The sequence below is a fragment of the Lineus longissimus genome, chromosome 1 (assembly GCF_910592395.1).
Source record: "Lineus longissimus chromosome 1, tnLinLong1.2, whole genome shotgun sequence".
Classification (NCBI taxonomy): Eukaryota; Metazoa; Nemertea; class Pilidiophora; order Heteronemertea; family Lineidae; genus Lineus; species Lineus longissimus.
In genome coordinates, this window is record NC_088308.1 from 13,990,432 (window position 1) to 14,017,682 (window position 27,251).

At 42.7% G+C, this 27,251-nt stretch overlaps 1 protein-coding gene and 1 long non-coding RNA gene across 7 annotated transcripts in view; both read right to left on the minus strand.

The window, feature by feature from the left end:
- Positions 1-1,453: 1,453 nt before the first annotated feature.
- LOC135488537 (uncharacterized) overlaps positions 1,454-27,251 on the minus strand; it is a 42,878-nt gene continuing 17,080 nt past the window's right edge. Inside the window, exons 2-21 of one of the 6 annotated variants that reach the window (XM_064773191.1) lie at positions 17,410-17,746; positions 16,875-17,143; positions 16,317-16,379; positions 15,887-15,955; positions 15,401-15,514; positions 14,825-14,893; positions 14,390-14,518; positions 13,984-14,148; positions 13,608-13,637; positions 13,371-13,433; positions 12,913-12,987; positions 12,283-12,325; positions 11,789-11,827; positions 7,597-7,653; positions 7,198-7,269; positions 6,635-6,841; positions 5,978-6,260; positions 5,299-5,456; positions 4,735-4,860; positions 1,454-4,424 (exon numbers count right to left, since the gene is read on the minus strand). In XM_064773191.1, the coding sequence (XP_064629261.1) occupies positions 7,652-7,653; positions 11,789-11,827; positions 12,283-12,325; positions 12,913-12,987; positions 13,371-13,433; positions 13,608-13,637; positions 13,984-14,148; positions 14,390-14,518; positions 14,825-14,893; positions 15,401-15,514; positions 15,887-15,955; positions 16,317-16,379; positions 16,875-17,143; positions 17,410-17,524 (1,245 nt within the window). In that variant the 5' untranslated portion in view covers positions 17,525-17,746 and the 3' untranslated portion in view covers positions 1,454-4,424; positions 4,735-4,860; positions 5,299-5,456; ... (2 more) ...; positions 7,198-7,269; positions 7,597-7,651. Of the gene's footprint in view, positions 4,425-4,734; positions 5,457-5,977; positions 6,261-6,634; positions 6,842-7,197; positions 7,270-7,596; positions 7,654-11,032; positions 11,828-12,282; positions 12,326-12,912; positions 12,988-13,370; positions 13,434-13,607; positions 13,638-13,983; positions 14,149-14,389; positions 14,519-14,824; positions 14,894-15,400; positions 15,515-15,886; positions 15,956-16,316; positions 16,380-16,874; positions 17,144-17,409; positions 17,747-27,251 lie in introns of those variants that run through there. The other 5 variants (XM_064773198.1, XM_064773184.1, XM_064773204.1 and 2 more) reach the window with 5 other exon arrangements.
- LOC135489477 (uncharacterized) lies at positions 19,480-20,835 on the minus strand. The gene is made up of 3 exons (XR_010447170.1): positions 20,771-20,835; positions 20,405-20,470; positions 19,480-20,009 (listed from the first exon to the last, which is right to left on the minus strand). It is a non-coding gene; the product is annotated as an uncharacterized LOC135489477 (long non-coding RNA).

The following is a 27,251-nucleotide window of genomic DNA, read 5'->3' on the forward strand; positions in this document are numbered from 1 at the left end:
ATGATGTCACACCCTACTAAGACCTTGCATCACCTGTAAACAACTACCAACACGACCAAAGTGTCTCGATCAAGAACCTTGCTTGATATGATGATGTCACAACCTCGGTATAAAACCATGTCCCTGTGGACAATATAGCCATATGTCAAGTGTCTCAACAACATCAAATCGCTCGATATGATGTCACAACCTACTAAGACATTGCATCACCTGTAAACTGCCAACACAACCAAAGCGTCTCTATCAAGAACCTTGCTTGATATGATGTCACAACCTTGGTATAAGACCATGTCCCTGTCGACAATATTGCCATATGTCAAGTGTCTTAACAACATCTGATCGTTCGATATGATGTCACAACCTACTAAGACCTTGCATCACCTGTAAACTGCCAACACAACCAAAGTGTCTCGATCAAGAACCTTGCTTGATATGATGTCACAACCTTGGTATATGACCATGTCCCTGTGGACAATATTGCCATATGTCAAGTGTCTCAACAACCTCTGATCGCTCGATATGATGTCACAACCTACTAAGACCACGCATCACCTGTAGACAACTGACAACACGACCAAAGTGTCTTGATCAAGAACCTTGCTTGATATGATGTCACAACCTTGGTATAAGACCATGTCCCTGTGGACAATATTATACAAATAGTGGATGTTTGGGAGTCCGATATGGAATTTTGATGGGACGAAGAAATGTCATGGCGGACGAGGCTTTGCAAAATTCCATATTGGACGACCTTAAACATCCACTATTTGCTATATTATGCAACCAAATGTCTTGGCAAAGAAATCAATCCAAAGGAAAATAATGAAACAATTTGTTTTTAATGAAATATACAAAATGTAAACAGCATTGAAATTTATGACAGCCATCTTGCTTTTGAATTGATGGCAAATTTGTTTCTTAAACGTAACTACCGACGACCATCCAAGATCATTTGTAAACTTCATTTTGATTGGATTAAATCCTTTTAGGATCCGTTACGACATTTTTTTGGATCCGTTATTGCTTTTTTGGATCCGATACGATGTGATGACTTGAAATCACATGATGTGAATCGAGTTACGCTATTGGCCAAGAACATTTGGTAGCATAATATAGCCATATGTCAAGTGTCTCAACAACATCCAATCGCTCAATATGATGTCACAACCTACTAAGACCTTGCATCACCTGTAGACAGTCTTAGACATGTCTCGTCCAATACTGAAGGGACAGGGCTGTACCCCATTCCTGCCTTTACTCGGGGACTGATAGTATAGCTAACTGGTGCAAGCGAGTCAAGTTGTGATGATGTCTCAATGCCTTGGTCTATAAGGCCTTAGATCCTTCTCAGAAATTATTTCTTCTGATAAAAATATTCATATACATGTATCACCGATAACAGAAAATCAGGGAAAAGATTGTCTCAGAGCACATTTCCACCCAAGACAACAATGTAGGGAGGGGCTCCTCCAACAGAACTATCCTCCGATGCGGTCGTAGGATCCGGAGTTTGCTCAAGTGCCATCTTGTATGCTCCAAGATCGAGGTGCCACAGATCCAGACAATATGGTTTCTCCAGATTGTGACAATCCTTGTACTGAGATTGATGTCCCGAGATCACATTATGAAGAATGAAAGAGATGGTTTTTTGAAACATAATATATTTTGAGTAGACACTCCATTAAAATATTCATAGGTGTGCTATATATGGACTTAAGTATTGCCAACTACAGATGGATAACCATGCACCGCATATTCATGATGTCTGGAGAACTCGGAGTTCTACATTTCTCTGAGCAACATCTCTCCAAAAAACGCCAAAACCAGTGTGCTTAAAATCACATAACTCTAAAGCATAACTCGAGATCAAGACTCAAATACCAACTATTAATCTATGATCATTAATGAATCTGATACAAACATAAGTTTTAGAACAAGAGTATCTCATAAAAACCAGAGGGTTTTTTTTATAAGCAACGTCAACAAAATCCTACCCCTGATCACATGAATTTTTCGAACGCTCGCTTGCCATATACATTATGGTTTAATTGACTGCAGATATGGACAGCAAAAACTTGTGCTATTTTATAGGTACTGTACCAATTGTGCAAGTGACTGCAGATATGGACAGCAAAAACTTGTGCTATTTTATAGGTACTGTACCAATTGTGCAAGTCGATATCATAAAAGTCATTACACAATACACCAGAGAAAAAGAGGAGTCATTTCTGAAAAAGGCCAGTTTTGAGCAAAATTTTGAAAAATTGTTTGGTTTGGAAGAATAGACAGACAAACTGTTTACTTTTTTTGCAGCTGAATTTGCAAATTTTTCTGGTCCTTTTTAGCTCACCTCTTAGCAGAGGTGAGCTTATCCCATACCGTGGCGTCCGTCATCCGTCGTCGTCGTCGTCGTCGTCGTCCGTCGTCCGTTAGCAGGGCACGTTTCGTAACTGTTAGAGCTATTGAGTTGAAACTTGGTACACATGTACCCTTATGTAATGACACCTTGGAGACCAAGTTTCGGTCCGATTCGTTTCATGGTTTGGCCAAACGTTAAAAGTGAAAATATGCAATATCTCCCTTAATAGTAGTCGGGAAATTTTGAAAAAAATATGGTAGGTACTTCTAGCAAAGGTGCATCATATATCCTCCGGGTTTTTGATTTGACCTCCTTTTCAAGGTCACAGAGGTCAAATGGTGTAAATTGGCCGTTAGGATGTAACGATGGCACGTTTCTAAACTGCAATGACTATTGATACCAAATTTGGTACACATTTACCCCTTAGTCAGGTGATCTCAGGGACCAAAGTTTGGTCCAATATGATTCACCACTTGACCACCAGGGGGCAAAATCAAAAAACCTTAAAAATGTGATTATTCCTTAACTTCTTGCCCGATTGCCACCAATTTGATATCATGGGTACATCTAACCACCATACAGTATATGTCACACATGTTTTTAATTTGACCTTCTTGTCAAGGTCACAGAGGTCAAATGGCGTAAATTCGTCGTCAGGCCGTAACTATGGCACGTTTCTTAACTGCAATGACTATTGATCACAAATTAAGTACACATGTACCCCTTGGTCAGGTGATCTCAGGTACCGAAGTTTGGTGCGATCTGATTTGCCGTTTGGCCTCCAGGGAGGGGGCCAAATCCTATATTCTTCAAAATGCCATTATTCCTAGTAATGACTTGCCCGATTGGCACCAATTTTATATCATAGGTACATCTAATTCTAACAACCATTCAATGTGTCACCCGGTCTTCTTTGATTTGACCTACTTTTCAAGGTCACAGAGGTCGAATGTACTGTAAATTGGCCATTTTGGGGAAATTGTAATTGCTTGGACCTACATCAAACCTAACACTACATGACACAATACCATGCTCTTTATCCATCTTTCCTCCACATGAGGTGAGCACAATGGCCCTGGCCATTTTTCTAACAATTGATTAACACCCTGTATAATGTACTGAATTATTCCAAAATTTAGTGACTCTTTTTAGACTACTGTAAACCTCTTTATTTTTGTGAGCATACAATATTTTCGTGAGAGGGGGTACAATCATGAACGTAAGGCGTGCAAAATAATGTTCAACTTAATACTTTGTTGCCGCTTATCCGTGTGTACTCGATTGGCCTTTCTGTCCCCTGTGACGTAGGTCGGGCACACTCGGTAAACCATTACACATTCAACACTAACAGTCACTGGCCCACATTCTTGATCCTCAAAACAAAAAATTTACACATAAGAAACTGCTGAGCCCGAAGACATATAGAAACACTAAATATTTCCAACATGTAAGAAATAATACTCGATTTACAAAGCCAACAGTAAAAGAGAAAAGGTTATAAAAATTTGAACGGTCGTGAACCAACTGGGTCAAAACACAACTGAACATGACGAGTTCAGATGCAAAAATCGCCAGAGGGCATTCAGGAAAAAAATGAGATAACTATGGTGAAGGAAAGCTGACAGTACCCCTGATGTGAATACCAAGCCAAATCAATGCAAAATATACAACCCATCGAAAATCAAGTATCAAGATGTCATTTTTAATGCAAATGCCATTAATGCCGCAGCAGAAAAGTTGCTTTTACTTGAAAAGACCTGAAGTGGATTTTGAACTCTTCACATGTACATTCTGTAGTGAACATTTTAGCACTATATTTTTCCAAATCCTGCTGCAAGGCCTTCCCTTACAGCAAACTCCACCTTTCTATTAAAATACTCCTGCACCTGGAGTCATCTGTCCAGGCGGATCAGCAGAGCACAGGTCGACGGGGTGATTAAGCGTTCCTCCCTAGGAAGCTGGTCAAAGAATTCAACATCAATCATCCCCAAGCCTTGTGGTGGAATTCGATTGGCTCCCGTGACAAATATCAAAATGTCGTTGACAGTTATGTCAAATTTTCCACCTGCAAAAGCAATAAAAATACGGCATAAACTACAGGAACAGAATGAATATGACGTGATATGCCCAGGGTGCTTTCCAGATGCTTTCCACGGTGATCACACTTGGATACGAAATATTTTTGACCAGAACTAGAAACCAGAAACTTGGGCAATTTTATCCATGCAATTCTGACCCTGATATTGCCCAAAGCTACCATGCCAAGTTTCAGCCATCTAGCCCTAGCAGTTCAAAACGTGCTCTACAACAGACGATGACGACGCTGGTCGCCACGGTATCCTATATGGTCCCCACAGGTGAGCTAAAAAACTTACTTTCGCAATCTTGGAGGAACATCGTCATGCATTTCATTACAGCATGCTCATCATCAGCCTCATCCCTTGGGTTCCGATAATTGATTCGGAAGATGTCGGACAGCTCCTGGACTGTCATCTTTTTCCCTGCACCGCACATGACAGGGACGAATAATTGTGGGTTTCTTTTTATAATATTGAAAAGACCACCTAAGACTATTCATGCCTTCTTGAAATTGCGTAATAGCTGCATGTGCCCTAAGAGAGTGATTGACATGTAGTAAAATGCACAATAAAAAATACTTTGAAGTCTTTAAGATTTTAGTGCACACTAATTATGAAATGAGCTCATTTTGTTTTCACTTCCTCCAGCAACAGGTGTCACTGATCCAAAGTCCTCATGATAGTATTGGTGGCTGATTTTTCACTCTACCTTCAGCACACTCTTTCCGAAATCACTGAAATACATTACACCATGTGTTGACTATACATGATATGTATTACAGTCGGTCTCGTCAACGTCACCATTTAGAGAAAATCAGCCGGATGACAGATGATCAAAGCCAAAAAGCAGAAGTGTCTTACCTGTCCACAAGGAAGTATCTGACAATATTGTGAACCAGTTCTTTTCTCTGGCTCAGCTGAGTCAGTTCGGATATTTCTTGATAACCGCATGCCTCTCCCCAAGTTGTGAGGTGTTGACATTTTGAGGCGAAATCCTCATCACTTTCACATGCATCAAGCTGTAAATGAAAAAATACTGTACTGCGAAATCTAAAAATATTTAGTCGAAATAGTTAAGAAGACATCGTAAAGAAGTGAACTGGCAACTAGATGCACATTCTCAAATTGCACAGTGAAGCACAGTGATAAAGGTCTTTTTCAACTTTTTCAATGCCTTGCTGGTTTCACACGCAAATCAGACTTTTGTACATCCGCAGAGAATTGGTTTGTCCGGGGAGAATAGGGTCAATGATTCAATCGCAGCACCCACGGATGACATATTTTTTGGCACCAAGATATTGGCCCCTTGAATTGCCAATTTTAATGCCCAATGCATTTCAGGTGGCAATATTTTGGCATAAATTCAGTCTGTTGTGATCAACTTGATCATACAGGAACTACCAGTATTTCGAATGATTGCCGATCAGTGGAGGCGTCTTACACCTGCAGCTTTACCCCACTATTTCGAATAGAATAAAAACCCAGCATGTTGACATGATATCATATTGAATGGTAGGTGGTGGCCTTGTTATTTACATACCTCTATCAAATTGATGCAAGCATCTGCATCAGGTAGGTTGAATCTTTCGGGCCCTAGATCAACTTCATCCTCAACTTCATAACTGCTGTTTGACATGAGATGCCACAGTCTGGCATCAAGGAACCCTTACCCTGGCCCATAATGCAGGAGGCTCCATGAGAGCAGATGTCCTGCATTATAATATTTTTTTTGCAGTAATTGGCGTAAATTTAAAACAAAACAACGACTGTCTGAAGGGCCTCCAAACAGCTCATTGCTCTCAATGAGTTCCTTCATTATGATGCTGAAAAAGACAGATAAAAAACAACTTGTTAATAACTTCCTGAAAACATATTCGGCTGAATTAACTAAGGGTGAGAGGCATCTCACTTCCTTTTACACAGGTCCTGAATTTACTCGTTTTGGATCAGATTATTTCTGGCAAGTCATCTTGGATAGCTTGCCTTTGACAAGCTTTCTAAGACAGTCACACATTGTAACATGCTCTAAAGATATCAGCACATGGTTTTCTCCATTGTGAAGAAGGCCCTGACGGATCATAGAATTTGGCCCATTCATAGTAAATATGTATCAATGTCTCCCAAGTGCTGAAATTGTCACTTAAGTCCTTGTCATCAGTCAAGGCAAAAGGGTAAAGAAAACAGTACTGAAGTATACCTGAGGAATTCTCTTCTTGGTCCTCCCATGTCTTCGGCTTCCTCATTGATGAATGTGACATCTATATCCCAGGTATATTTGATGTCATTAGCAATTGCCATAGTGGCACCCAAGACATTTTGCCTGTCGACCTCAAACCTCTGTTTCAGGTCAAAATTGCCTTCCCGGGTGGCCATTTGGTATTCCGTGAGTAAATCCTTTAACAAGCTGGAAAGAAGAATATGATCCTCGCAAATGTACCATGAAATATCAATCAAATTATTACACACACGCATACTACCCTATTTTTGTTCTCCACAGAGAACTGTTGAACTGGTATGGTTTGCGTGCCATTTACATGCATTTTTCTACGTGGAAGTATAAGGATGAAATAAAGTAACTTCCTCATAGTTGCAAAGGATTAGGCAGTACAGGGTACCGAACTCACAAACCTTTGTTCATAAGGTCAAGACCTTAGCTAACAAGACCAGGCCTATCCTCAATTATTGATAAAAATTCAATTTAATTACATATTCTAAAAGGTATCATACATAGAACAATATTAGAATAAGTGGTACACTTACAGATGATTTGGGACATTTTGTCTTTGTTCTCTCCTACCACGAGCACGACCCCTAGCATGCGATGTAGTAGCCCTGAAAATTTGTTTTTTTAGTGTTATTTATTGCTCGAAATACAATATGTTGAACAGTTTGTGGTCCACCCTTGACCTCGACACGACTAGTTCTTAAAAGGGTTGGCACTTGGAGTTGAAATTCTATAGGGAGTACATTTATTCATCCTCCAAGGCGAGATGAGCGTTTCTTTTAGGTGCTACTACGGTAGGAGCCAATTGGGTTTATTGACCTAGGGATTCCGTCTTCAGCGGTAGAGTCCATCCAAGCTATTCTTGTTAAAGCTAACACAGCTACAGACACGTTAGCTCATCTTCCGAGAGGTGATTTAAGAAGAGCAAGACTTACAGCTGGGTTGGCCTATCTTGGCGTCTTGCAGCCCGACCCCGACCTCTTGCACGGGTTACCCCTCACCGAAAAGCAGTGTGATATCAGTCAGGATTCAGTCAGGTTGCAGTGTTACCTCACATTTTTATGGCAGTGTTGAAATCAGTGGAAAGCAGTCATAGGGAGTGTTTTTCAGTCACGCAATACCAAAGCATACAGTTATACAGCAATCAGAAATAGAGGTTAGGGAGTCATAAGCAGTGGTAAGACAGTCAAAATCAGTGGTAAGGCAGTCAAAAGCAGTGCTCATTTAAATATTTAGGCTGACTGATTTCCACTGCTTTTGACACTGAAAATGACTCCCCACTATGCATCATGCACAGGGCTGGCAGTGGGGTTCAGTGTTAATTTAAATATTTCGCAGCACACTGAATCCACACTGAAACACCACTGATTTTGACTGCCATTTCCAAAACCTCTTGGAGGGAGCAGTCATTTTCAGTGTTAATATGAATAATTTATTTAATGGCATGCAGGCACGGATGCCGAGAGAGGTTTGGGGGACGTGACCCCCTTGTGCTGATGACAACCAAAGAAATTGTTCGAAAAAGCAAAAACTTCCAGCGAACTGTTACTTTTGCTCTCCTATTTTAGACGGTGTGTTTGCGTCCAATATGTCAGTGATGACGTCATCTGCACAAATAGAGGACATCGCCATTGCATGATGACGTGACACAGTAAAAAGATGACAAATTCACGTCCTTGACCTACGTCATTGCAAACTTTGTCATAATGACAGTGATCAGATGGGGTTACTAGACAATTGAAACGACACATGGCACATAGCTACTGTCAGTGATGTCAGGGATTGAAGCTAGATCAAATTGACGTCCAAATAAAGTAACACCCCTGCGAAATTCGACTGGAAATTGTCAGCAAAAGCTGGCAATTTCCACCTAATTCCAAACTATTTTTCCTTGCCAGGAGGCTGGAATTAGCTGGAAATTCCAGAAAATGTCAGGGCTGGAGTTTGGCGGTATTTTGGTAAATGGCAGTGCCAGAAAATGCCAGCTCTGGAAAAAGCTGGCATAACCTGGCATTAGCTGGAACCTAATTTCCAGAGCTGGAATTAGGTGGAAAAATCTGGACCCAGACCTTCCAGCTGATTTACATATGTCAGGGCTGTCATTTATTGGAAATAGCTGGCATTAGTTGACATTAGCTGGAAATTACAAATTCAGCATGCAACGAGGAATGTCAGGGCTGTCATTTATTGGATATAGCTGGCATTAGTTGACATTAGCTGGAAATTACAAATTCAGCATGCAACGAGGAATGTCAGGGCTGTCATTTATTGGAAATAGCTGGCATTAGTTGACATTAGCTGGAAATTACAAATTCAGCATGCAACGAGGAATGTCAGGGCTGTCATTTATTGGAAATAGCTGGCATTAGTTGACATTAGCTGGAAATTTAATACTGAGTGACCTGCTCGACGTTTGAATCAATCAGAGCGCTGCACACTAATTAACAGGCATTTTTCGTCACTCAACAGTGACTATGATTAGAATCGTTGTGATATGCAACAAGAAGATCTCTTGTCGTGGAGTAAAACCGATAATCGCTTGGTTTTGACTTTGCTGATTGCAATCTTCTCACACGCACCTGCGATTATCACCACAGACAGGCAATTTTTCACATGCAAACATGATTGCATGTTGATTTTGCTTGATCCCTGGCCGTGCGATTTCCAATTCTAATTCAATTTTGATGGCATCTGCAATTATAACTGCAAACAAGCAATTTCTGTCACACAGAAATATGATTAAAGGTTGCAGGTTGATTTTGCTTCCAATAGAGGTTGCTAGGATGACCAGTTCTTGTTGCGGGCACCTGAAATTATCTATGCAAACAAGTGATTTATGTCACTTGCAAACATGATTGCTGTGGCATTATTAAGTTTTGAGCATATGCCACTGACCTAATCCCTTAGTTTTCTGACACAGTCTTGTCACACTGTTATAATGTAAATATCATTCTTGGTGTGTGTTGAATGGACTTACACGAGCATAAGAGGCCCATCATATAAAACGTAAGATTATTGCTTCACTCAGAGGCTCCTTGCAGACACCTCTGCCAGGCGGACACTTCCCCATTGCAGATGGTTTAAGTTGCCACATGACCTGGGTTGGAGTGCTCGTCAATGCCGACTGGCGTCGTCAGGGCTCAATTCCCGTCCTGGAGGCAGCACGTCATTTACATCTTAGCTAATTGTGATCAGTTGATACGATGACGTCATTGACAATCACTGACAAGAAAATTCTGCCTCTCGTTTAATAATATAGATAGTGCAAAGTATTCACATTGTAATATTAGGCTCGTAAGTTTGAGGATCATGGATTGACCAGATCGGTGTGAATTGCCCCAGGGCCCAATGGAACATATGTGTACCAATTTTAAGTTCAGACTTTACGAAACGTGCCGCGCTAACAATACGGCCGTCACCGACGATGGACGCCACATCATCGCATAGGCTCACAAGGTGAGCCAAATAAAAAAGAGGTGCCGTTTTAACTGGATATCGTGACATCATCATGATGTTAACCACACATAGCACACTCTGTCACTTTGATGTCTGGAGGGCAGGGTTAAAGACGGGGACTGACGTCCAAAATGGATGTCCAAATAACATCACTGCACGGCAAGAAAAGAACGATGGAGCAAGCCGACTGTTGATTGACTCCATCACTTACAGGAGTCATGAGCTGTGGACATCTCCCATGCAAAATCTTACAGTTATGATACCGTCCGGGTCAACGATCATGCATACAATAATACATTACAGGCTTACAGCACATGCACTGATTCAGGTTTCTTCATATGCTAAAAAAACAACCTCAAGGCCTGTCCAGATTACCCTTTTGGCATTCATTTGAATCCTTATGTGTTCCAATTCAATTTGTGTAAACTTTGGATATCTTGATATCGAATTCGGGGTAAAAATCAAGAAATAAGAAGAGCTCCCGCATGATTTCTTTGTTTGACTTGAAAATTCAAACCTACTAGTTCCTGTCTGAGGTGTAATGCATCATGGGATAGGTCAGGTGATAAGACCACATGATAGAATTGCATAACATAATAGCAATTTGCATAATGCCAGCAAATGCCAGCTTTTTCCAACAATTGTCAGAAACATCGAATTTGAAATTTCTAGCTAATTCCAGCTCTGACAATCTCATAGTAAAGTGACAGAGATTTCCAGCGCTGGAACTTTTACGAAAAGTAAAGTTCCAGAAAATGCCAAGAATTTCCACCCAATGGATAAAGTTCCAGTTTTTGTCAGCTTTTGCCAGCTATAACTTTTCGATGAAACTCTCTAAATTCAAAGTGTCAGCTTATTCCAGCCAAGAGCTGGAAATTCCAGCTATTTCCAACAAAATCCACCTAAGGTAAAATTCATTTCGCAGGGGCTGCACGCTGCCTGTAGAATAATGATCTACTGATTGATGTGTATTGAGATAATTTGCAGTGTATGCATACATTACAATTAACACCTATAGGGCCTACAGTAGATGCATGAAGATACATGCAGATATCTTGCAGTGTATGCATGCATTACAACACCTATAGGGCCTACAGCCTTCTTGATTTGCTGAAAATACAACTTCAGTGTCTGTCTAGATTACCCTTTTTGCATTCATTTGGCTCCTTATGTGTTCCAATTCAAACTGACTAAAACTCCCCTCTTCTCATATTGAAATTCGGGTAAATATCGAGAAATATGAAGAGCTACCATGATTTCTTGAATGTTTGACTATCAAATTCAAACTTACTAGCTTCCTGTCTCAGGTTGCATTATGGGTGATATTTAACACTGAATTTGACTGCAATTACCACTGCTTTACACTGCCATCAAGTCTTAATCTCACCAGTCATAAAGCAGTGGTTTTCAGTCATGTTGAAAATGCCACGGGTTTCGATCAGAGTTGGAGAAGTGGAAATCAGTGGTCTTTCAGTCATAGGCAGTGTTTTTGAAATACGTCGTTCATAATGATATGCAAGTGGCAGTGCTTTGCAGTGGTCTTTCAGTCAAAATCAGTGGTATTAAAACATTAAGAAAAAATGATATGCCTAAGACAGTCATATGCAGTGGGGGTTTCAGTCAAAAGCAGTGTGATGCAGTCATTTTCAGTGCACTGCCTTTCGGTGAGGGACATCACCAGTGGTACCACTACCAGTATCCAATGTGGTCCTGAAATGTGTTTTATTAGGGATATTTATCGATTGCTCTAATAATACCCAACACCATAATAAGGGATGTGTTCCAGTCTTGTGGAGAATAGCTTCTGCTCTAAAGAAATAAATAGGGCAATGAGTGGCGAGAGATTGTGCAGTAATAACGGGTGGATGCTGGCTATTTTTAAACCTGTTTGCACTTGGGTATGGGAGAACCAAAATAGTCATAACAGTTAATAAACATTTCCTTGTGAAATAGACTATAGTGAAATCTTCGACATCATTGATTTCCAAATCTTTATCACCAGGAATATAAGAAATTCTTAGCCAGATCTGTGCAAAGGCCACGGCTTCTGTCTTGGAATAGGACTTCATTATTTCACACTTATGCACACTTTCTATTAGATTAGACTTGGTGCAGCTACTATGCTTTTTAATCCCCAGTTTGAAAATGAAAGAAGCTGCACTTACGATTCAGCAGGCCTATCACGCGCATCTCTGGCAGCGGAACTTCCTTGGTTCGTTAGAGGATCAGATGAAGGAGATGTGGGATGAATATCAGGTAATTAAAATATGAAAACATACATGTTGTAATTTGCAATAAGTTACCTAATACCAAATACGAATACAATATATTTCCAAGCCTTAGTATAATAAATAGTCTTGCTTCTGTTCCATCTCTTTTAAACCAGCATAAGCTTATGGCATGAAAATCCATCACAAATAATTTGTAAATTATTATTTTTTGTGAGCTAGGTTTTTCAAATGGTGAATTGGTTTAACTTGATTATACTGATGATCTATGAGGAAGAACAGGGCAGGAAAGAATAAATATTCAAGTGCAAAAGAGATAGTGAGGATGGTTTGGACACACACGGGAGACGCCCTGGGAAACGCCCCCCCCCCCCCAGGCATTACCAGGCAGGCCCTTTGCTGGAACCCACAAAACAACAACCAGGTAGATCCGCAGCATGTGGAGATTATCAATAGAAAAAAAAGGGGGGATGTTCCTGCAGCTGACACGGCATAGAGGGATGACTGTGGATACTCTGTGCTCCAGATGGAGCTAATGGGTTAAATTCAGGTCAAGGTCTACATTACCATATGATCATATGCTACAGCAGAAACGAAATCTGCTGCATGTAATGCTGACGTCCTTGGCAGTGGTCTCAGTATCTGCAAGAGGAATAAAACGGTACTTCTTATAGCGCTCTTTTCTACTGTACTGTAAAACATGCTTTATACTCATTTCCCAGCCTTATCCAGACACCTTTCTCTAAAACCAAGAAGTGCACTGTGCTTGGACATTTAAGGCCGGCTGAGATCGAAAGTACAAAGTGGCACTGGCCAGGCCTCGAATTCACTACAATCCGATCACAAGAGACATCTTCCACTGGCACTACGCTCCCCTATGTCAATGTGCCATGTCAATGATCATTTATTCTACTGAAGACAAAAAGGCAATATTTTGGAGGCACTCAATATGCATTGTTGCCAGGGTTTCTGTCTATCATCTCATTCTTAAACGTTGGAGTCATTAAAGAAAAATTAGGACTCACCACACTAGGGATGTATTCAATTGCGATTGGTTCATTTTGTGAATCAGGGGTTTCACTTATCACCTGAAGGGGAAAACGTTTGTATCTCAGGGTACAAATAACATGCATGCATACCTTATGTAAAGCTTTGACGCTGAATGAAAACTGGAGCTGCTATGTATCAGGAGTGGTTTGAACTTAGGGGTCATCCATCGTTTCATTTCATTTTGTAAAGACAATAGAATAAAGAACACTTACGACTTCAGGCAAAGGAGCAGGAGGTGGTATCTAAAGAAATAGGAGAAAAAAGCTGGATTAAAATAAATCAAGAGTGAACTGAGAGTGGTTAAATTGGTAGACTTATATGTCAGGGTTCCATTCAAGGGAGTACTGATGTTTAGCATTCTAGAATGGCTTTCAAGCTTCACATTTCAAAGCTCTCCTCTCACGAATGCTGAAGTTGTAAAGACAAAAAAGAATAAAGAACACTTACGACTTCTGGTACTCACAGCTCTGAATACGAAATCCAAGACGCCCGCCAGGCATTGATAGGAAAACTCAAATAGATAACCCACCCCACCAATGACAGATTTACTAATATGAGGAACGCTGAGCAAAAAAAACATGACATTACCTCATCATCAACCCAACATACATTGAGTACTTCACTCTGAGTGATCCCAAAATATGCCAACGTCTTTCCGGCATTTTCCTCGCAGCAAAAAATCTTTTTCTGAATGCAGGCAACATAAAACTGACTGGTAGCTGCATCCTCGCACCCAATAAAATCCATCAGATGCTGCAGAGAAGGAATAAAAAACACGATAGGAGTCAACTGATTGAAAGAGTTTTAAAATATTTTGCAAAAAGGATAATGTGAGCCAAATAATTGTTACTAGCCCTTCCGCTAATCATGAGATAACTAGTAAAGGTGATCTAGATTGAGAAGACCAAAGAAAGAGATGCCGAACAATATAATTGAAGGGATATTATGGTATGGCCAAGGTGTAACTTTGCAGACAAAATACACAAGAACTTACGGACAAACTATCTGATTTCCGGAACCGTCTGGTAAGACAGCCAGTGTCCGTCCTAATCCTTAGGCTGAAACCCTCTTGTATCGTTGGCTCGATAAACGCACTCGACCGCCTTATTCTCTCGGAACGTATCTGTTGGAGAAAAAAACCAACAAAATACATTCATCGAGACCAGAGGCAACAGGCAGACCCACCAGTCCTAGTTTAAGTATATTCCCCTATTTTGATGAAGGTGGACATGTTCGTTAAGCTTTACATCCAAAAAACCCAGTTTTTCCCACAAAAATTATTTCCTTCCCGAGTTGCTTGTACATGATTGAGATTGACATATAATTCAGCATACAATTACCTACATTTGTACACAAAATGTAGGCAAAAATTTACTTTAGGAGTAGTGCAGGTTTCTAAAAGCGATCCAAAAATAAACAAAGCACTCACTTGGTCTTGCCGATTTAATAACTCTCTGGCCTCCCTGAACTGTTCATCTTCTCGGATAGCCCTTTGCTCCTTCAATGAAGAAATAATAGGAAGAAATAAATGGAAACCAGATACCCAAATTAAAGGAAATACCACCCACAATCATTCCTAAGTCTGTTTCTCATAAGCTGGTTGCACAACCAAGCACACCACAATTTCTTATGACGATCTAAATTGTGGCTGTTACAATGTCTGAACATTTCGGGATAAATTCCGATTTTTAAAAATGTGACATACATGTAATATGAGGTCTAAACAAATTTTGGCAAGCAGTTAATTACCCAGAAAATAAGTCAGCCTGCATCATGCACTGCTGGTAGAACAAAATTTAAAATGTGATAAGTATATTAACACCCTTATTGTGACCCTTATTAGGTTTTCAAGGATTCTTTTGCTGACAACAGAGTGCAACCAGCATGCTACTAGTTGCTACAGGGTGACATGGTTAACGCGTGGCCAATCTTCAGAAGGACTGAGACAAAAAATCAATGTCCTCTCCTTATATTACACATGTAGTAGACGATGAAATGTTCCTACCCTGGCACAGTCCATCCCAAGAGACTGCTCATAAGCTTGCTGTGACAAGCAGAATTGGCAGCCTAATGCTGTCACGTCTGTTCGATGGCATATAGGGCAAACGGTTAGGGGGTTCTGAAAAGAGAGGTTTTCAGTTTATGCATCAACACTAGTCTTGTTCATAAACTGTTGGCTGATTTTAATTTTGTACCCACCTTGATAACAACAATCTATCAGTGGTGAACATTTTGAATTTCCTACTTATTCATGTGCTGTGGCATAGCAAAGTTATTTGCTAAGATCGTCTGCAATTGTCGGTGCATAATGTTGATTTCATATCAAATGTGGAGGTGAGTGTAATGTCAGCACCTATCTATCGTATGTTCTTACAGTCAGGGAGACATCCAAGCAACATCATTAACAATTATCAAGCTGTACAAACTGCAATATATATGTGCTGTGTCAACTCAAATATAGCAAAAAACAAACAAACAAGTGAAGACCTACGAGCAAAAGATCATCTTGAACCCCTACTTGAGGGTCCGGGTGTGCGTGGGCCTGGGGTTCTGGTTGAGGCTGCAAATAGTGAGTAAGAACTATAGGCTTATGTTACAGTTGAATATAAATACAAAACCTGTGTAGAACCAGTAAAATCCACTACATTGAGGCTGTTCTGATAACTAGACACACCTTTACATTGTGTTGTAATAAAAAAGATACAGAGTTCTAAATTTAGTGTCAGAGGTCATCTGACCAAGGGGTTTGACTTCGTTTACCACAAAGTTGGAAGTTTTGAATAGACCTTGTGTTAAGAAACATGCTCTGTTTGCAAGTTGTCCACAACCACAACAACAGATGTTGAGGGACACTGCATTAAACAAGTGTAGGCCCAGACCCAATGTAGGCCTACTGGTGACACGATAAAAACTACACTTACTGTAACACCAACTTCATTTACAGGGATAGCAGTGCGACGATTGTTACGGTACAATAACGAATCCTGTAGAAATTTAAAATAAGCTTAGAGCATAGTGAATAGAAGCTGGTCATGTCGTCTGAGAGCATGTCTGAGAGTCTGAGGGGGGGGGGGCAAATGTCATTTCCATCTCCATCTACGAAAGACACAGTTGGAGTCCCAGGCCCAGAGAGTCCATTTCGTCATCCTGATATCCTCTCCTCATGGGGGAGGGACAAGGCGGTGGCCGTTGCGTCCGGAGTGTAACCCCAGGTACAGAAAAGAGCCGCAGTTGGTGTATAGTGACTAGCACTAGCAGTCAAGAGGTCCCTAGTATCATCCCCATTTTTTTGCATGAGATGTGCCTTTTTTACCCATAAATTGGTGCCGGTCAGTTTATGCTCTCTTATCTCTCCAATCTTCTGGACTTAAAAAGGATAACCTTCGCACAACACCGATAGATCGGCATGATAAAGTCATCCATCCGAAGAGTCAGAAGACAAACATTCTGCAATGAAAATTCAATATTCAAACACTTACCGGAATGGAGGTGATCTTCCTCTCTGGGACAAGGTGGATGTTCTTGGACGATCGATTGGAAAATTCTAACTTTAATTCTCCTGGTGTTCTCCCAGTCAGTGGAATCAATCGCTTTGAGACACCAGCCCGACAAATCTGGTAATTAATGCCATTGAGGTTGATGGCAGGGAAAAGGGCAAGCAAAGCAATGTGGAACTCTTCTGCAGTCATATTGAGAGGGAATTTATTCCCTTTGCGTCCCAAATTCGTCACTTCTGTTTGTGGTGCACCTAAAAATAAAATTTTTAAAATGTATCAGTTGTTCGCTCTTCATGTCACAAATGCAATAATTGTATCACCTTACCCTACTAGTAGTACATGTACATGAACAAAAGATATGTAATTGAACCATTCAGTCTATTATTATACAATAAAAAAGAAGGCAGCAATGTATTCGTTCGCGAGGCTACAGAGACGATAACCAACACCTGGAATCCGGCATAGCTACAGTGTGAGACTACAAATGAATGAATAAAATTTAGTAAATGAGACTAACCAAGACCATTTTCAATTAGCATGGGCAAATCTACATTGTCGGTCATCACTGCTCCCGGGCCATCATAGCAGGTGACAAGAAATGTCAGTTGAAGTTGGTCGTCAAGGGCGTTCATAGATTTTCTTTTTGTTTCCAGTCTTCCGTTTTTTCAACAACCTCCCTAATGAATCGCTGACCCATTTCGGTGGCCATGGATAGGAGGGGATCTCAGTCGTCGGGATGACTGTAGAATAGTTATGAGTCCTGGCAGCTTCGGCCTGGCCCAATAGTCCATTCAGCAGTGCTTGGATGCCCGTGGACAGCCCATTTACCGAGGCACGGAGTCTACTGTATTGGACTACAATAGAAAAAAAAAGTATTTCATAAACAAAACAATAAATAATATTTTAAACATAAAAATTGTCATATTTGTTGGTGGTCAGGTGCGTTTGTGTATGCATGCAGGAGTTGTTGGGGCAAAATATTGCAGTCTGTGGACCAATCCAACCTCGACAAACCTCGTCTGCAGACTGCGATATTGTTGTATAGGCCTAGACCCTTTGCAATGACGTCATGATGTCGGCCATGTTTGGGGCCAGATATAACGTGATGACGTCGGCTTTCTTCTTTTCAGGACTTCGCGTCAGGACTTGCGCAAAGCGTCACAACAAAGTGTCACAACATAGCGTCTTGCTCGTGACCGCACTGAGACTGTTCGCGGCCATCTTGGGGGCATTGTGACGCATATTGCAAAGCGTCTATAGTTTGTCCTCATTTGGGAAGGTATATACCTCCAAGCCAGGGGGTGAGGTTGACCCATTTCTCTTTATGTTTTAAAATTTCTTTGGTTTGTTTGTATTCTGAGCCATCATGGCCATAGGCCTACTAATTTCAGCAGTAGCAGTAGGCATATAGCCTAGGCCTAGGGGAAAAAAAAAATTTCGCAGGCAATCGGTATTGGAATGTTTTGAATTTTTACTATTATTTCGATTAAAGCCTCTTCATAACACATAAAAAATTTGGTGGGAATTAAAGCACCCTTGGTGTACTTTTTTCACCAACCTATGTTAATTTTTAAAAATGTCCACAGAATGTTGTACACGCTGGCTAAGAGAGGTCTCTGGCAGAGCTCATCAAAATGTCAAGTTGTGGTAAATACATGACTGGGATGGACCAAAGTGGAATTAATTCTCAATCTGTGGTTGATTCTTAATCTAAGTCAGGCCATCACAGAAATTTGCTTTTTGATAATATATTTAAGAAAATGTGGTCTCACTGGTCAGTTTAGAACTTGTATTTTGACAGGGCCATATCAATGCGCCAGTGACGTTTTGATGGATATGGTGTACGGAAATCTTTTTTTCTCAGGCAATCGGTATTGGAATGTTTTTAAACTTTATTATGCTATTGGCAAAGGGTTCTTCTTGACACATATAAAATTTTGTGCAGATTGATTGGTTCAAGGTGTACTTTCTTTACCAAAACTTATGCACAACAATGTACACGTAATGTACACAGGTTTTAATAGAGGGCTCTGGCCGTTTCGAGAATTTTTTTTGAGATTTCAATAAACCTTTTGAACGAATTCCACATGGGCCGTGGTGGGATCCGAAGAAACATTATGGAGGAATGTATGTTTTTATGGGGTACCATTGGTTTTGCAGATCTTCTGGTTTTTCCTAAAGAATAATCAATGATCCTAAGTGGATGACCCAGAAGTATTAAGGTAGCAGGAAGGGTTGGGTGTTTGTGGTTTCTGAGTCTGAGGGGGTTGGTGTCTGTTGACTGTGCTTTAAGAGAGACTAGGCATGGCGCCAGTCTCTCTTAAAGCACAGTGAACAGGCATTTGGTCTCAGTATTTGGGTTTTGATTGCCATGACTGTACCCCTGTAAAAGTCAGAGGAGGAGAAGTTTGGAATGATGAAAGCATTAAAGAAGAAATGTTATTATTGAGGAAAGCAAAATTTATTATGAGACTAGAAGGCAGTGTCCTGACTTGATTATTTTGAAAATGGCGGTCTGAACACATTAAAAGGTGGAACATGGCATTTTATCGACTTTGAAGTGTTCCGCAGTTAAAGGGAGACTATAGGCAGCAGCTAGGTAGGCAAGATAAAGTCATACAAATTTGCCAATAGGGGTCAGTCATATCTCTAGGCATGGCGCCAGTCTCTCTTAAAGCACAGTCAACAGGCATTTGGTCTTAGTATTTGGGTAAGTACAGAATCAAGGCAGCTCAGAGAGCAATGATTGAACGATGCTGTGGACAAGTCCAAGGATACTGCATCAGTCACGACCAACTTCTCATCAGAAAGCGTCACCACCAGCATATTCAATGTTTAGTTCCAACCTGTACCAGTCCAATGCACGCCTGTCATGGTCAGCAGTGGTCAGCTTAGCGCGATATGGAACATTCTTCCGAAACTCAAGCGAGGGAAGTCCGCTCATTAGCCTATCTCGCGCACTGCTCCTTCTTGTCAAACATCGTAGTGAAATCGTGGTACAGTGGGGCGTCCTCGAGGATTGCAGCTGGTCGGACAGACGTGAGGTGGAATGTGGGCGGCTGCACTTCTTCGTTGATGTGCGATGGCAGATAGCACAGTTGTTGCGTTGCATGACAGCTGAAAGTGAATGTGATATCATAGAACTGAGGCGTTTGCAATGAGACTATAGGTGAAGTAGAAGCAAGGAGTGAAATGGGCCATCTTCCAGTGACTAATATACAGAGAAAGGGCACTGGCTGTTGTTAGATTCAGCATTGAATGTATTCCTCGTACAAGCGTGAATAGTGTGGACATACAGTGAGAGGTGAGAGACCCCTTCTTGTAACTTTATCTTGGATATTATATTAGTATTGAACTTCTAGCCATGGAATATGAAGAAATTGAAGTTGTAGGCATGGAATATGAAAAGTTATTCAACGGTGAAAGACATTATTCCATGAGGCTTTGCCGTGATCGCAAAGGACGCGACGTGATTGGTTCACATGCTAATGAGGTATGATAATGATAATTACCTCTATAATGCTACTTGGATAGCGACTGTGTCGTTGACTGGAACAGTGGTCAATGTCAATGTGTGCCTGTAATGTCAATGAAGTATGATGAGGTGATGACGATAGTGCAATTATTAAATATTGGCAAGAGATCATACTGCAACATAGGTCTTGTTTTTGACAGATGACTGTGCGACATTCCCATTGGGTCTTGTTAGAGTCAGCGCTGCATGTATTCCTTGTACAAGCTTGAATAGTTGTGACGGACTTTGAGGGGTGAGAGACCCCTATCGGCTACTTCGTCTAACTTTATCTTGCCTACCTAGCTGCTAGCAATAGTGCCCCTTTATCAAGACTGAAACCCACTGTGCGGGGCTAAGAAATTACCTTTATAATCCTAGTTGGATAACCACTGTGTAGATGATTTGAAGAGTGCTCTGTGGATGTGTGCCTGTAATGTCAATGAAAGTATGATGAGGTGATGACGATAGTGGAATGACGAAATATTGGAAAGAGATCTATTCCTAGAAGAACATATGTCCTGTTTTGACTAGGTGGCGCATTTTAGAATCAGCAGTGAGCACTGTGTGTAACATGGTGGAGGCAGCGGAGATAATAACTGTGTCGAAAGTATTGTTATATGGCCTTCCCTAGGCCCATGGGGTTAAATTTACAATCCACGATTGAAAAGACGTAGTTTGATCGCATTCAACTATAAATCCATTGAACAGTTGTGTTCCTTTAGTCAACCGATGACCTTTTGTTGGGCCATGATCGGGGATTGTAAACTGTAAATGTATTATGGACTGGGAGACGGGGGGGAAACACAAGTGAAACTGAAATAGACCAAAACAAGTGATTTTGGGGCTTTGGTTTAGACGCATGCCCCATGCGCCATGCGGGATTATACGGTTCATGTGAACTTGTTGACATCCACATGATCTGGTGCTGTTATTGGTCATGGACATGGTACATGGTAGGCCTAATCATCATGCCTATATGTTTCAGGAAAAGCTCGGAGTAAAATGAACTGCCGATGAATAATGATGTTGTTCATGTTTCTTTACCATGTTTACTAGTACATAGCCATAGGGTATGCACTGGCCAGTGCACTTTCTGCACGTCGTCATGGTCATGTACGTGATACCTTGCATATTTTGTTTTTTGAATGCGCATGCTTTTTGGGCAAAATCACTTGTACCAACACTAATGAATAATGTCTTCTTATCCCTATGACTCCATACACAGTGAGGGCATTGTCCCATTCCCATCAAATGGTAACTTATTGTACCGTATTAGGGTGGAAGTTGGGGAGCAGATACCTACCGTTGCACGCCTGTCATAATCAGTAGTGATGAGCTTAGCGCGATATGGAACATTCTTCAGAATCTCAAGCGAGGGAAGTCTGCTCATTAGCATATCTCGCGCACTGCTCCTTCTTGTCAAACATCGTAGTGAAATCGTAATGGAAAACGTCTGGCTTTGCGCCAGACGTTGAGACTAATAAGTGAAGAACTAATAGGTAAAGAACTTCTACTTGCGCGAGACTGCTCTGATAAAATTATCATTGCCGAGACTACGGTGACGTACACATATATTTTTTACAATCAAAAATGCCCTCAAAAGACGACATGGAATGATTATTTTATTGATATTTCCTACTATATACCTTCCAATTATCACTTTATACAAATAGATCGGCGTTAGGTCGCATGCTTTTCTTTCCTGGTGACACTATAAAGCAAAATAGTTGCAACCCCGTAAATGCGCTATAAGTCCAATAATAAGTGACGGTGACCCGTTATAAATGTTTCGCCAGCTTCGCTTTTTTGCCGCTACGCGGCGCGTTGGGCCCTTGCGTCTAGATGGCGCGAACTGAATGCAACCAATTCAGTCTTTTGCAAGAAAGCAGCGAAACCGGTCACCGCTTCAGCAGTCTCTGGAATGCTGGGGAAATTTAGAAGTGATAGCCTGTGTGGCGATCGAAATAAGGTGAAACTGTGTGATGGGACTTGGTGTCCTAGACCCATTACATAAGGGAAGGGTCGTTCTTTGTGGTAACCTATAGAAGGGCCTGTGTGGTCTTTTTTTCTTTGTGAAGAGCTTGGAGTCTGTGTGACTCCCCATGTGAAGAGCTTGGAGTCTGTGTGCTCCCCATGTGAAGAGCTTGGAGTCTGTGTGACTCCCCATGTGAAGAGCTTGGAGTTTGTGTGACTCCCCATGTGAAGAGCTTGGAGTCTGATCTGTGCGACTTCCTATGTAAAGCGCTCGGAGTCTGCGTGAAGTTTCTAAAAGTATTGCTAGCCTAGAGGGCGCGGTAGAGCGAAACGGTGTGGCGGGATTGGGTGCCCAAGACCCTTTAGAATGGATGGCTTGTGGCGCAGCCCTCCCTAAGGATGGAGCCGCCTGTAAACAGAAAGGGTGGTGCGCTAGAGTTGTGTGTTTGTAACCACAAAATCTAAAATGTTTTAGGGCTGATCTGCTGGGAAGGTGGCGAACGTGTCTTCTTGAGGGCTTGGTGGCTTTCGCTATTTGGTGCGCCCGGATACAGCCACTAGGCCATGCAGGATGGGCCTACAGAGTTTTTCTTTTTTCTCAGCAATTCCATGCCGTGACATTTGGGTCGTGGACATGTTATCTGATCTCTCATTGTCTTTTCTGGGACATGTCCCGGGATCTCCGTGCGTAGGGTAGGCAAAGGTCGCGAACTTGGACTGAGGTGTTGCCAGCAATGTGAAACAACTGGGCAAGGGGCTAGCGAGTTCACGTAGGGTCACAGGCCCTCTTCGACCGATGTATCAAGTGGCAACAAGCTGGATAGCTGAAAGGACGGTAGAGCCTTACAATCCAGTCCTATCTTTGAGAAGTGTTCCCCGGGAGGTAACATCTCCTTTGAGGTACTGAATACCTGAATCTGACTCCCCCGTAGCCAAATGGCGTGTAACCATTCACTCGATCTTGGGTGAGGCTGACTCCACTGCCTCTGGAGTGTAGTCTGACTAGGCCAAGGACAAATTAAAAGAGTTGAGTTGTTGACTCCTAAGATGACACATTTGGTGGTGCGAGACGAAGTGCCTGACTGTTCCCAGGGATGGGTACAGGCAGGTTAGCTGGGGTCAGCAGCCTTGACTTTGGTTTTTCTGCCCAGGCCTAGGCTAATGACGATGAAGACTAACTAGGTAGCCAATAAGAGGGGGGTTTAGCTGACACGTGATTGGGTGTAGGCTAGTGGGGTGTTGCTTCCTTTGTCTTTTCCTAGGCATTTGAGCTTGGCCTCTTTAGTGGACAGTGAGTCTAGATACATTGTACCCTCTTTTCTGTTCATATTTTAAATGGCATCACCTAGGAATACTCCCCCATCAGGGGATCAAGAGCCTCAGCCGGGCCCTTCAGCGACAGTGGCGAAACCAGAGGTGTGGCTGAAGCCAGGTTATTCTCTAATAGGACGGGACATGCTACAGCTTCTGATGCAGGTCCAGGCATTAGGTGACGGCGACGAGTTCAAGGCGCGGCCGGGCACGATGGCTTCGTTTGGGGAGAAGCATCTGCTTCAAAAATACTCTGGAAAGGAGCTTGGGACAGCTTTTAAAGGGCTGACAGGATATGAAATCGGGGTAAGTGCTCTCTCTACCTGGTTCCGCTATGTGACAGTTCCCTATTTACTGACATGGCCAGTATCTAATGGGGGGTTTCAGCTCGCTGGCAGCAGACAGTAATGAGGACGGCAGAACGACGTTATGAAGACGTAAACTGATATGTGGCAGCATCAACGAGTAACTTCATGACGCCTAGGGTATTAAGGCTGTGGTTGATGAGATCACCCTTTCTGCCTAAAATTGTTATATTGATCGATGCGGTATGCTACCCTTGGCACAGAGACACGACAGAGGTTACGTTCCTTCTCTTCAGGAGCACAGGGTATGCCTACCTCGCGCAGGTGCAGGCAAGTTTTGACGTGAACATAAAAATGGCGCTTTGCCTTTACGTGTACAAGCACAGACCTTTGGTGCCAATGGTGGGCCATCATGTTGATCATGCCCGGTGACAGTAGGTGTTGCCCTCAGTTATATCAGATTACTGTACGGTGACACCCAATAGCAGTCTGGTCTTCTTTCTGGTCTGGTGCATTTGGTGATATCATGGCACATTTCTATCGCAGGTGGTGATGGGCATGGCGCACTTAGAGGACACTCTATGGTCAAGACAGTTAGTGTGTCACACGGCAATAAGGTACGCCAATAGCGGGAGGCAGATGGTGAGCGCACCGGCGCCAGCGGCAGCTACGTCTGGTACAGACAGGCCTGACCCGATGCCGGACCAGCCTACGCAGCAGAAAACGGCCACTAAGAGGGTAAGCCAATGTTCTTGCACGGGAGTCAGGACAGGTCTTGACTTGGGGGTTGACGACATGTATTAACAAGCGGTTACGACAGCATTACAACGAGAACCCGTAAGGCCAGAGCGGAATACGTCGCCTAAATGCTCGAGTTAGGAATACCTGTGTTGTTAGAAAGTAAACACACCGTTACAGAGTTGGTGATGGCGCGGGCTCTTTTATATTTTCAGGCGGCGCCTGATGAGGAAAAACAGGCCGGGCGGCTAGACTCCCTGGAGGCATAGCTGAAGAAGTTAAAGCAGGGGAAAGGGGCGTCTTTGGCAGAGACAGCGTTGGCGCAGGTAAGGGCGTTAGCGCAGCGGGCAACGTCTTCGAATGCCGCTTTGATAGCTGGCATGGAAGTGCTTGCTGACACAGCGGCGATCCATGACGTACCAGAAAAAGACCACTACAAGATGGCTTTAAAGGCTGTGAAATCGAAGGAGGGACTGGACGTTGCGCTTCATGGACTAGTGATCAAATTGGTGGGGTCAGATACGGCGAAGAAGGTCAATAGTAGCGTGGACAGTTGGCTGAAGGCACAGAAGAAAAATCCTAAGTCAGCGACCAACGTTGGTGCCCCATTCGCCGCACCCATGGCACCGTGGGGGACGCAAGCTGGGGGTCCATACGGGGGAGCATGGAGGGGGCGAGGCAGAGGATATGGGGGTAGGCCGCGCGGCGGTCAGCAGGGAGGCCCATTGAAACCTCGCCTCTGTTATATCTGCAGGTCCCCGGACCACTTGATAGCAGCGTGTCCCAAGAATAGTGCACCGCCGGCAGCAGAATAGGCACGTGTCTGGCAGTAGTCTAGGCTTAGAATATTGAGGCAAATTAGCCATCAATTCCACGTAGTTTCGCTCCCGAATTAGTATTTAGGGCTAGGTTAGCATCTTCTATAATGTGTACCATTAGGTTATTTGTTTTGACTGGGATGCTCGACAACTTCATGTGGGTCGAAAGTGCACCTGGTCTGCCTGGTGTCGGCATAATGAGCTGGTGTGCAAATGTATAAGTCATAATTTCTCTGGCTCGCAGTCTATGGGTTCTCCTCTGTATCCCTAGGGACAGCTAAGTCCTAGTGGTTCGCCACGCGGAGGTAGGGAGGGGGGGGGTTCCCTTGCAATCGGGGGTAATGACAATTAGTTCAAGGCTGATTGTCTCTTTCAGGCTGTACGGTACGGCGAGATTCCTTCGTGGGAACGAGATTCTGGTTTCAATCCTGCGGACGCGGTCAATAGCAAACACACACTGGCTTGGATTGATTGCAAGGGACAACCCCTCCCTACTCCAAAGTCACAGGCTAGTCCATTCAGGGAGCCGTGGGTGCAAGATGGAGCGGGATGGGAGGACCTTTTGTCGGGTTTGCCGCTGAGGGACCCTGATCAGTTTGTGGCGGGACAACTTCGAGAGAATTTACAAGATTGGCAACAACAACTTACTACGTTGGTTAATAACGGGAGTTCAAAGAGGGTGCTTAGTTGGATTCAGAATGGGGTGGAGGTCTCGGAATTCTTTCAGCCATCTAAAGGGAATTTCCAAGGCCGGTCTTTTGATCATAATACACCCCCGCCAAGCATGTTTAGAAACCACAACACGTGTGCACAGTATAGTAGGGAGATCTCCAGGCAGTTGGAAGAAAGATTGCGAAATGGTTCCCTGAATTTATTGGGCCGTGTGGGGGAAGTAGAACTACCCAAGGTAGTCATGCCTCTAGTTATGGTCCCGGGTACGAAAAAGAATAGATTGTGTCACGATGAGCGGTTTTTAAATCTGTTCATGAGGGGGGAATCTTTTAGTCTGGAGACATTGGCGGTAGTCCCGGGGCTGTTTTCTAAGGGTGACGTCATAGCAAGCACAGATGAAAAATTGGCGTACGATGGGATAAAACTTACGGCGAGGTCGTCCACTTATTTTGGTCTAGAGTGGGCGGGTTGCTTTATGACTTATGCGACATTGCCATTTGGTTGGAAATTGTCTCCGTTTATATACCAGACAGTGGGTATGCAAGTGACGGAATTCTTACGGTCCCGATTGGTCGTGACTACGCAGTACTTGGACGACAGGTTCTTGGGCCCCGCCCATTTCTGTGCGTCAGCTACACCAGTGCAGTCTACGGGCCTGTCTATGTATTACTCATGTTATTGTCTTACCAGGCTGGGGTTCACCTTTGCGTACAACAAGATCACGTGGAGGCCACATAAGGTGAGGAAACATCTGGGTTTCAATGTACACGCTGATAGCAGGCACTTCTCCATTCCGAAAGAGAAAATTGAGTCAATTGCCCAACTCAGACTTGAGATCTTCGCAGCAGGCCAGGTTCATATAAAAGTGTTACAGAGGCTTATGGGGAAGTGTATTTCGTTTTGCCTCTGCGTGCCGGCGGCTAAACTTTATATACGGGAAATGGCAAGGGCTATTTCTAAGGTCAGCAGGTCATCACGAATGGTGCTAGTGGATACCCTGCTGGCAGATGAAATTGCTACTTGGGAA